The sequence below is a fragment of the Heptranchias perlo genome, chromosome 26, assembly GCF_035084215.1.
Source record: "Heptranchias perlo isolate sHepPer1 chromosome 26, sHepPer1.hap1, whole genome shotgun sequence".
Taxonomy (NCBI): domain Eukaryota; kingdom Metazoa; phylum Chordata; class Chondrichthyes; order Hexanchiformes; family Hexanchidae; genus Heptranchias; species Heptranchias perlo.
The window spans coordinates 7201243-7212704 of record NC_090350.1 but is presented as its reverse complement, the minus strand read 5'-3'; the positions used below and the strand labels follow the sequence as shown (position 1 = coordinate 7212704).

The 11462-nt window shown below is 53.7% G+C and overlaps 1 protein-coding gene across 5 annotated transcripts in view; it reads left to right on the top strand.

The window, feature by feature from the left end:
* Positions 1-11462, top strand: part of col16a1 (collagen, type XVI, alpha 1) — a 410059-nt gene that overhangs the window by 376195 nt on the left and 22402 nt on the right. For all 5 annotated transcript variants that reach the window (XM_068006392.1, XM_068006393.1, XM_068006394.1 and 2 more), the window contains 4 exons: positions 2231-2284; positions 4542-4592; positions 6156-6245; positions 7641-7676. In XM_068006392.1, coding sequence (XP_067862493.1) covers positions 2231-2284; positions 4542-4592; positions 6156-6245; positions 7641-7676 — 231 coding nt within the window. The remainder of the gene's footprint in view (positions 1-2230; positions 2285-4541; positions 4593-6155; positions 6246-7640; positions 7677-11462) is intronic.

The following is an 11462-nucleotide window of genomic DNA, read 5'->3' as shown; positions in this document are numbered from 1 at the left end:
TGTCCCCCCCTCGACCCCGCGCCCCCTCGACCCCGCGCCCCCTCCACCCCCGCGCCCCTCGACCCCGCGCCCCCTCGACCTCGGTCCCCCCCCTCGACCCCCGCGCCCCCTCGACCCCGCGCCCCCTCGACCCCGCACCCCCCCTTCGACCCCGCCCCCCCCGCCCCCCTCCCCCCCCGTCCTAACCCCCTCACCCCCCCCCCCCCCCATTTTACAAGTGAGAATCGGACATCCATCAGTTGATGATCGCCCCCGATGTTTCAGGAATATCGACTGACTGGTCGCTGCTGCTCGGAGATTTCAAACTCACTTCTCTCAGGAGATTTTCCAGCTCTCCCCAATTTACATTTTTCTTTATTGTTCATAGAATCATAGAACGGTTACAGCACAGGAGGAGGCCATTCGGCCTATCGAGCCCGTGCCGCTCTTTGTAAGAGCAATCCAGTTAGTCCCATTCCCCGCTCTTTCCCCGAAGCCCTGCACATTTTTCCCTTCAAGTATTTATCCAATTCCCTTTTGAAGGCCATGATTGAATCTACCTCCACCACCCCCTCGGGCAGTGCATTCCAGATCATAACCACTCGCTGTGTAAAAAAGTTTTTCCTCATGTCACCTTTGGTTCTTTTGCCAATCACCCTTAAATCTGTGTCCTCTGGTTCTTGACCCTTCCACCAATGGGAACAGTTTCTCTTTATTTACATTAATCTAAACCCTTCATGATTTTGAACACTTCCATCAAATCTCCTCTCAACCTTCTCTGCTCTAAGGAGAACAACCCCAGCTTCTCCAGTCTATCCATGTAACTAAAGTTCTTCATCCCTGGAATCATTCTAGTAAATCTTTCCTGCACCCTCTCTAAGGCCTTCACATCCTTCCTAAAGTGCGGTGCCCAGAACTGGACACAATACTCCAGCTGTGGTCCGAACCAGTGTTTTATAAAGGTTCAACATAACTTCCTTGCTTTTGTACTCTCTGCCTCTATTTATAAAGCCCAGGATCCCGTCTGCTTTTTTAAACCGCTTTCTCAACCTGTCCTCTCACCTTCAACGATTTGTACACATATACCCCCAGATTTCTCTGTTCCTGTACCCCCTTTAGAATTGTACCATTTAGTTTATATTGCCTCTCCTCGTTCTTCCCAGCCAAAATGTATCACTTAGCATTTCTCTGCATTAAATTTCATCTGCCACGTGTCCGCCCATTCCACCAGCCTGTCTATATCCTCTTGAAATCTATCACTATCCTCTCACTGTTTACTACCCTTCCAAGTTTAGTGTAATCTGTAAATTTTGAAATTGTGCCCTGAACACCCAAGTCCAAGTCATTAATATATATCAAAAAAAGCAGTGGTCCCAGCACTGACCCCTGGGGAATACCACTGTACACCTCCCTCCAGTCCAAAAAACAACCGTTCACCACTACTCTCAGTTTCCTGTTCCTTAGCCAATTTTGTATCCATGCTGCCACTGCCCCTTTTATTCCATGGGCTTCAATTTGACAAGCCTATTATGTGGCACTTTATCAAACGCCTTTTGAAAGTCCATATACACCACATCAAATGCATTGCACTCATCAACACTCTCTGTTACCTCATCAGAAAACTCTATCAAGTTAGTTAAACACGATTTGCCTTTAACAGATCCGTGCTGGCTTTCCCTAATCAATCCACACTCGTCCAAGTGACGATTAATTCTGTCCCAGATTATCATTTCCAAAAGTTCCACGTTTGTCCTTACGTCCTTTTTTGAACAAGGATGTAACATGTGCAATTCTCCAATCCTCTGGCACCACCCCCGTATCTGTAGAGGATTGGAAGATTCTGGCCCAGTACCTCCTGCAAAAGAGTTCCCGGGATTCCCTGGATTCTGAATATCAAACCACTTCAAAAAGGAACTCTCAGTGGAATTCAAACTGAACCAATTGTCCAGCACCTACTTTGAATCATTTCTCTGTCCGGCCTGTAACCAGCGAAAGTTTCGACATTGTTTTGAAATAGTCGAGTTCAGGACTATGAACCGCATCATACTTTGAAAACTGCTTCTGTGCCAAGACTGGATTTAAAGGGACAGCTGCTAACTAAAACAAGAGACGAGTACTTCTGTCACAGAAAGTGATGGCGACCCTCTCTGTGCCCGTCTTCTGTCTCGGAGCAGCTGCAGAATGAGATGTGGGAACACGAGCTGGGATCCTGAAGGCAAATGAATTAATGTTGGTTTGTGTTTGTTTACAGGGTGAGCCTGGCCCACCGGGGCCCCTGGGACCTCCGGGACTCCCCGGGCACGTTGTGAGTTATTATCAATGAGCTCAGTGTCGTGTGTCAGGCGGGGCGTCCTGGGGTGAGGCAAGGGCGGGAACGCTGACCTCCCGCCAAACTAACGGCAGGACCTCATTAACATGTTTTAGTTCCGAATCCCGCCCAACAGCTGGCAAAATGGACAGCCTGGCCGGAGGGCGGGAGGGAGAGAAAACCAGCGGCTGGAGGCCTTGGTCACCGTCCCCGGGAAATTAGAGGGAGAGAGGGGCTGGGGGAGAGGGGAGAGAGAGGGGCTGGGGGAGAGGGGAGAGAGAGGGGCTGGGGGAGAGGGGAGAGAGAGGGGCTGGGGGAGAGGGGAGAGAGAGGGGCTGGGGGAGAGGGGAGAGAGAGGGGCTGGGGGAGAGAGGGGGCTGGGGGAGAGAGGGGCTGGGGGAGAGAGGCGAGAGGGGGGCTGGGGGAGAGGGGGCTGGGGGAGAGGGGAGAGAGGGGGCTGGGAGAGGGGAGAGAGAGGGGAGGAAGGGGCTGCGGGAGAGAGGGGCTGGGGAGAGGGGAGAGAGGGGTTGAGGGAGAGAGGGGCTGCTGCGAGAGAGTGGCGAGAGAGGGGGCTGGGGGAGAGGGTAGAGAGGGGATGGGAGAGAGGGGATAGAGGGGCTGCGGGAGAGAGGGGCTGGGGGAGAGGGGATAGAGGGGCTGCGGGAGAGAGGGAATGGGGAGAGAGGATAGAGGGGCTGCGGGAGAGAGGGGCTGGGGGAGAGGTGCTGCGGTGAGAGCGGGGGAGAGGGGCTGCAGGAGAGAGGGGATAGAGGGGCTGGGGCAGAGGGGGTGAGGGGCTAGGGGAGAGGGGAGCGAAGGCCTGTGAAAGGGGGGAGAGAGGGTCTGTGGGAGAGTGAGAGGGGGTCTGGGGGAGAGGGAGAGGTCTGAGATCTCTGCTGGGAGGGGTTCCTGTTCTCCTGGCCCACAGGAGGTGCTGAAACAGCCACTTCCCTCGTGGAGTCGGCAGCTCCCGCCTCCCTCTCACTGCCGAGATTTCTCGACCCTTGCACTGTGGGGGCCGAGTCAGTTATGTGAATGAAGCTTCCCGTGGGACACCCAGATATCCCCCACTGTAAGAAAGGCGGCGGGTGTGGGTGTGTGTGTGTGTGTCTCTGTGTCTGTCTCTGTCTCTGTGTCTGTGTGTGTCTCTGTGTCTGTGTGTCTCTGTGTGTCTCTGTCTCTGTGTGTCTCTGTGTCTGTGTGTGTCTGTGTCTGTGTGTCTCTGTGTCTGTGCGTGTGTGTGTCTATGTGTCTCTGTGTCTGTGTGTGTCTCTGTGTATGTGTGTCTCCGTGTCTGTGTCTGTGTGTGTCTGTGTGTGTCTGTGTGTCTGTGTGTCTCTGTGTCTGTGTGTCTCTGTGTGTCTCTGTGTCTGTGTGTGTCTGTGTCTGTGTGTGTCTCTGTGTATGTGTGTCTCTCTGTGTGTGTCTGTGTGTGTGTCTGTCTGTGTGTCTGTGTGTCTGAGTGTCTGTGTGTGTCTGTGGGCGGCGGCTGAGGTCATGTTTCTCACATTACACTTTTTAACCCCTCCCCCCCGACCCTCTCCCGTCCGCGGTGGGGGTTTAATATCGAAGCCATTATATCCGCAGACACGATTACTGATCCCCTGCAGGAGTGATCACCTCAGTCTACCACAGGTTCGGGACTTCAGATAGTCTCAAAGACAGCGAGGCTAAGGGACTAAAACGATACAGCACCGAAGGAGGCCATTCAGCCCATCGTGCCTGTGCTGGCTCTGTGAAAGAGCTGTTCAATTAGTCCCACTCACCTGCTCTTTCCCCATAGACCTGCAAATTTTTTCCTGTTCAAGTATTTATCCAATTCCCTTTCGAAAGTTATTATTGAATCTGCTCCCTTTCAGGCAGTGAATTCCAGATTGTAACAACACGAAACGAGTAAAGGGAGGAATATCCCAGGGAAGCCCAGGAACTCCCCCCGACACACGCTCCTGACCTGGGGGGTTGCGGGCAGATATCCACACACAGAACCCTGCCCCCCATCCCCCCTCCCCCCGCCTCGATCTTAACAGAGTCTCGGTGTAACTGGGTTCTGCCCCAGATTCTTGGACCCCACAGGCAAATATCAGGCTGCCTGCCCTCCAGTCCCCTGTGTGTTCGGGGAGTGTGTTATTGTTTGATACACTATGCCTGTCCTATCCAATTTCAGGCTGGGCCTCTGTCCTCTGTTCAGAGGCAGTGTCTGAGCCTATAAACGGGCCCAGAATAATTTCTATCCGATGGTCTCCTGTGTTCTCAGGGCACGGCTGGGAATCCGGGAACTCCAGGCCCAGCAGGACCTCCAGGAATGGTGAGTAGCAACAAGTGACCGCTCACAGGAGATACATCTCGGGCATAAGTACAGCTCTCTCTGTCACACCATCACTGTCAGTACAGCTCTCTGTCACACCATCACTGTCAGTACAGCTCTCTCTGTCACACCATCACTGTCAGTACAGCTCTCTGTCACACCATCACTGTCAGTACAGCTCTCTGTCACACCATCACTGTCAGTACAGCTCTCTCTGTCACACCATCACTGTCAGTACAGCTCTCTCTGTCACACCATCACTGTCAGTACAGCTCTCTGTCACACCATCACTGTCAGTACAGCCTTCTCTCTTGTCACACCATCACTGTCAGTACAGCTCTCTCTGTCACACCATCACTGTCAGTACAGCTCTCTCTGTCACACCATCACTGTCAGTACAGCTCTCTCTGTCACACCATCACTGTCAGTACAGCTCTCTGTCACACCATCACTGTCAGTACAGCTCTCTGTCACACCATCACTGTCAGTACAGCTCTCTCTGTCACACCATCACTGTCAGTACAGCTCTCTCTGTCACACCATCACTGTCAGTACAGCTCTCTCTGTCACACCATCACTGTCAGTACAGCTCTCTCTGTCACACCATCACTGTCAGTACAGCTCTCTCTGTCACACCATCACTGTCAGTACAGCTCTCTCTGTCACACCATCACTGTCAGTACAGCTCTCTGTCACACCATCACTGTCAGTACAGCTCTCTCTGTCACACCATCACTGTCAGTACAGCTCTCTCTGTCACACCATCACTGTCAGTACAGCTCTCTGTCACACCATCACTGTCAGTACAGCTCTCTGTTACACCATCACTGTCAGTACAGCTCTCTGTCACACCATCACTGTCAGTACAGCTCTCTGTTACACCATCACTGTCAGTACAGCTCTCTGTCACACATCACTGTCAGTACAGCTCTCTCTGTTACACCATTACTGTCAGTACAGCTCTCTCTGTCACACCATCACTGTCAGTACAGCTCTCTCTGTCACACCATCACTGTCAGTACAGCTCTCTCTGTCACACCATCACTGTCAGTACAGCTCTCTGTCACACCATCACTGTCAGTACAGCTCTCTCTGTCACACCATCACTGTCAGTACAGCTCTCTCTGTCACACCATCACTGTCAGTACAGCTCTCTGTTACACCATTACTGTCAGTACAGCTCTCTCTGTTACACCATCACTGTCAGTACAGCTCTCTCTGTTACACCATCACTGTCAGTACAGCTCTCTCTGTTACACCATCACTGTCAGTACAGCTCTCTCTGTTACACCATCACTGTCAGTACAGCTCTCCGTGTTAATCTATCGATGACAGTACAGCTCTCTGTGTTAATCTATCGATGACAGTACAGCTCTCTGTGTTAATCTATCGATGACAGTACAGCTCTCTCTCTCTCTCTGTTTTCTGCCATTACTTCTATCACTGTATTTATAATTTGCCCCGACCTATAGGATTTCAGTTTTTAACGCTCTGTTTCGCTCAGTTTAAGAGTTCCTCCCATCACTCACCGTGGATTTTTTTTTACTGATTGGCTCTTTTTAGGGATCAAAGGGCGATCGAGGAGCATCAGGAGAAAGAGGCCTTCCTGGATTGGTGGGGCCCCCAGGTCCCTCCGGAGCGCCGGGGTTAATGGTGGGTATCTCCATCTCCCTGCTATTACATCCCCTTCACTCAGAGCTCACTGTCTGTGTCACAACATCAGACCAATAACAGCTCCAGAGCTGACCCGGATGGTCAGTTGTCACTCAGTAATCGGCTGTGCTCAGGATGAGCGGCCTGAGCCTCTGTTTGGAAGCAGTGTTCAGTCTGGCTCAACTGCACGACCTTTTAGTTACTCTCTGATCAGAGCCATGGCTTTCTGGTTTAAAAATGCCCCTGAAATGGAGGGAATCACAGGTGTTTATCTTTCCTATCCAAAGGAGCACATGAGATAAGCACAGTTACTCACTGTTGAAATTGTTCCGTATTTTCATATCGAAGCAGAAGAGGTTTGAACAGAAACCCAGCTCCCTGACTTCTCATTTCAAAGGCTGTTGGGCCTGGGCGGAGGCTTGTACTGTCTGCCATTTCTGGCCTTTGAAACTGGTTGGCAATTGTGCCGATCGCTGTATTACAGGACTGGGTGATGCACTGGGGAGACGTCAGCAGAGTCATCGGCCCCGATATTTGCGGGGGAGGGAGGAGGGGGGGGAGCGAGGGAGGGAGGGGGGGGAGCGGGGGAGGGAGGGAGGGGGGGAGCGGGGGAGGGAGGGGGGGAGGGAGGGGGGGGAGCGGGGGAGGGAGGGGGGGAGGGAGGGGGGGAACGAGGGAGGGGGGGGGAAGGGGAGCGGGGGAGGGAGGGGGGGAGCGGGGGAGGGAGGGGGGGAACGCGGAAATCCAGGGAACGCAGAGGTTCTGCCAAATTTAACAGCAGGACCTCATTACCATTTTTTTAACTCCGTTTACCGCCGCGTAGCCGCTCAGATTGAGAGGCGGATCGGCTGCCGGGCAGGAAAGCCAGTGGCATAAGGCTGCAGCCGCAGACATTTGGGGACTGTCCCTGGTAACCGAGAGGTCGCTGGGTTGGGGGTCGGAGCCCGGCAATCGGGAGGGAGGGAAGGAAAGATCGGGGGTTTGAGGAGGCTGGGCGGGCGGCGGCCGATCGCGGCAGTGAGGAGAAGCCGCGATCGGCAGCTCCCGTCTCCATTTCACTGCCGGGTTTCTCGAGCCCGGGAAACTCGGACGGCCAGCATTAAATTTAAATCAGGCTCCAACTGCAGGCCTCGCCTCGCTACCCACAGCCATAAAAATGGCGGCAGGTTCGTACACAGCGGGGTTGGGGTCGCGTTTTGTGATTTTAATTTTAACCCCCTCCCTCCCGACCCTCTCCCGCTAGTTGGTGGGGGGTTAATATCGACCCCATCAGGTCACCTGGCCAAGCTCAGAGCGAAGGGAAGACTCGAAGAGAGGCGTTAGAAACTTGTACCAGTATAAACCGTGTGCCCCCAGCTAACCCCTGTTTCTGTTTGTGTTCTTCCATCTCTTTAGGGACAGCCAGGCGAAGATGGGCCAGTGGGAAAAGAGGTACAATGTCTCAAAAAATATTTGAAATCGGACAAAAGTGGCCTTGCTTCGTAATCAAAAGAACGAATGATATGTCATTTTCATTAGGTCAAAGGTCTTATCAGTGTAGGGAGGGAGGGAGGGAGGGGAGGGAGTGAGTCAGGGAGGGAGGGGAGGGAGTGGGTCAGGGAGGGAGGGGAGGGAGGGGAGGGAGTGAGTCAGGGAGGGAGGGAGGGAGGGAGTGAGTCAGGGAGGGAGGGAGGGAGTGAGTCAGGGAGGGAGGGGAGGGAGTGAGTCAGGGAGGGAGGGAGGGAGTGACTCAGGAGGGAGGGGAGGGAGTGAGTCAGGGAGGGAGGGAGGGAGGGAGTGAGTCCAGGGAGGGAGGGAGGGAGGGAGTGAGTCCAGGGAGGGAGGGAGGGAGGGAGTGAGTCAGGGAGGGAGGGAGGGAGGGAGTGACTCAGGGAGGGAGGGGAGGGAGTGAGTCAGGGAGGGGAGGGAGTGAGTCAGGGAGGGAGGGGAGGGAGTGAGTCAGGGAGGGAGGGGAGGGAGTGATTCAGGGAGGGAGGGGAGGGAGTGAGTCAGGGAGGGAGGGGAGGGAGTGAGTCAGGGAGGGAGGGGAGGGAGTGAGTCAGGGAGGGAGGGGAGGGAGTGAGTCAGGGAGGGAGGGAGTCTCTGGATGAACTGAATGCTTCTTTTGTGAAGCTTTTCCTCCCCGAGGAATCATATACAACCGGTGCCATCAGGAACCTTCCCCACCTCTGGAAACATTTGGAGGGTGGGAATAACCTCGGAAAAGTGCTGCTGTTTCTCTCCGATCCTGAAGGGAATCGACTGTGAATGGTTTTTTGCCTCTTTCTCTGCCAGTTTTCTCCCCCTCCTTTCTGGTGACCCTCGAGTTAACCCCCTCCCTCCACCCCGTAAGTGGCCATTCTTCACATCTGAGTCTAGACAATGTGGATCAGGAGGCTGTTAGACCGTGAGGTTCCTCACATCTGAACTCAATCCCGTCCTCACCCAACCAGCACACACACTCACACATTTCATAGCAGAGGTGAGTGGATAATGAGCAGGAGCAGGAACACCGGCCAATCTTTACCGTCTCAACCAGGAACACTAAGGTCAACTGCGTTGACTCTACCGTCACCATGTCGAGATCGGACTACCCGGTACGGGCAGGGATTCAACCTGAGACCTCTCTGGAAATGGATGGCTCAATGATTCATTGCTTTAACCAACTGAGCAGTCAGGAACCCCCTAAGGTACAAGTTATTAATGGACCATTCCAATCTGCATTGTCCAATCCTTCATGCTCCCAGCAGCACTCGAACCATCGCGTCCCGTTGATTATTTGCGCCTCTCCATCGCAATCGCCAATACTTCCAGCTGTTCATCGAATTCCTTGTTAAAGGAATTAATCAGTACAGTTCCCACCACTTAAAACATCCACGTTTAAAATGGGCAGTCGCTTATATCGGCCAAAAAGCAATCACCATTAACCATTTGTATTAATATCAATTTCAAAGTTGCCGGTTATAGTTTCTTCAGTTCTGTGTATATTTCGGGCAGAAACGGCTGGGCTTATCACTAATGACAAGGGTTCACTGTCAGCTATTGGCAGAGAATCGATCAGATTCAGCAAGGTTAGAGCTGGAGCAGCGATTTGTGTTAAAGTTGGGCCGTTAACTGAACGCGGTAAAGTTCAGGGTTGGCATTTTTTTGTTCTGTATCAACGGTCTACACATTTACACAACTAAACTCGGGGTGATAAAAAGCTCCACCCAAACAGATTCAAATCATAAAAAGAATTGGATTCCCCGGGGTTATATATCAGTTTGGAGCTTTCCCTGTCAGGACACCACATATATTAAATCAGCGACGGGACCATTCTTGTTATATAGTGCTACCCTGTTATACCGCACATCGTGTAAAGTGGGGAAATCAAGTTCGCATGAACATGCCCTCTATAAGGGGTGGGGACTGTACTTTTTGTCAGAGACTCTGATCTTTAAATCTCCAGTGCCACTCGACATTTGCCATTTTGTGCCCTGTGGACCCCATGGACGTGCCCTTTTCCATTGCTTCATTTTCCACTCACGATCTACGCCCATTTTGAATGCTGGGCCTCACTAATACTTCACTCATCTCCATATTCACACTCTGATATCAGAACAACACACAAACAAAGACGTAACTGTCGCATTCTCAGGTCATCCAACCCCGAGGCTTTAATTATAGTTCACATCACCAGCTGACTGCTTCTCGTGGAGTCAGCGATCCTGTCCTCCCAGCGGGAATCCTCGCTCGAAGACAGCGCAGGTCAGAGGATCGGGGCTACGATGTTGCAGTCCAGACCACGACCCAGGCTCCTTTCGAGCGTGGCTCCTGGCTGGGAACATGGGATCAGCCTTACAGGCTAACGGGAGATGGGAGTGAATGAGCGATCAATATGTGGCCTTGAATATACCACACGCGCTCGTACAGGTTCACAGTGCTGATGGAAGGCCCCTGGATAGATTGGTGTCCTTCAAAACCTCTCACTGACCTGCCAGGTCATTCCTATCAGGATTACAGAGGCTGCACACGGCTCGGAGGGGAGTGTTTGCCGAATTCACTCTATTGGAGGGTGCTGTACGATGTTTGTTCTGACTAAGGGCGGTTTTTAACTTATTTCAAATTAAGAAGCAAAAGAAACAGAAAGGTAACACGTTGGTTGGACTAATAAGCAGGCGCATTACTGACCTGAGGAGTTTACCAGCATCACCGAAACCCCTGGGTTATGCCCTTGAGTTACACCCCTGCCCATGTTATCGTTCACATCTCCCGCAGTGTGGTTCGTGCACCAAGACCCAGGAGAGAGTGGGGAGGTGGGCCGGGGTAAGGCAGGAATCGAGCTACAGGCCGGGGCCTGGGAGTTAATGGAGCCCCAGGAGAGAGTGGGGAGGTGGGCCGGGGTAAGGCAGGAATCGAGCTACAGGCTGGGGCCAGAGAGTTAATGGAGCCCCAGGAGAGAGTGGGGAGGTGGGCCGGGGTAAGGCAGGAATCGAGCTACAGGCTGGGGCCAGAGAGTTAATGGAGCCCCAGGAGAGAGTGGGGAGGTGGGCCGGGGTAAGGCAGGAATCGAGCAACAGGCCGGGGCCAGGGAGTTAATGGAGTCCCAGGAGAGAGTGGGGAGGTGGGCCGGGGTAAGGCAGGAATCGAGCAACAGGCCGGGGCCAGGGAGTTAATGGAGCCCCAGGAGAGAGTGGGGAGGTGGGCCGGGGTAAGGCAGGAATCGAGCTACAGGCTGGGGCCAGAGAGTTAATGGAGCCCCAGGAGAGAGTGGGGAGGTGGGCCGGGGTAAGGCAGGAATCGAGCTACAGGCTGGGGCCAGAGAGTTAATGGAGCCCCAGGAGAGAGTGGGGAGGTGGGCCGGGGTAAGGCAGGAATCGAGCTACAGGCTGGGGCCAGAGAGTTAATGGAGCCCCAGGAGAGAGTGGGGAGGTGGGCCGGGGTAAGGCAGGAATCGAGCAACAGGCCGGGGCCAGGGAGTTAATGGAGCCCCAGGAGAGAGTGGGGAGGTGGGCCGGGGTAAGGCAGGAATCGAGCTACAGGCTGGGGCCAGAGAGTTAATGGAGCCCCAGGAGAGAGTGGGGAGGTGGGCCGGGATAAAGTAGGAATCGAGCTACAGGCCGGGGCCTGCCTGAGAGTGAGATGCTGGCGGAGTTGAGAGGCAGGATACAGCTGTGGCGCTGCTGATGGCGCCAGGCTGAGGAAAGCGGAGGGGCGATGAGGGAGAGAGCCTTTATTTCAACTGTGGAGATGAGCGAA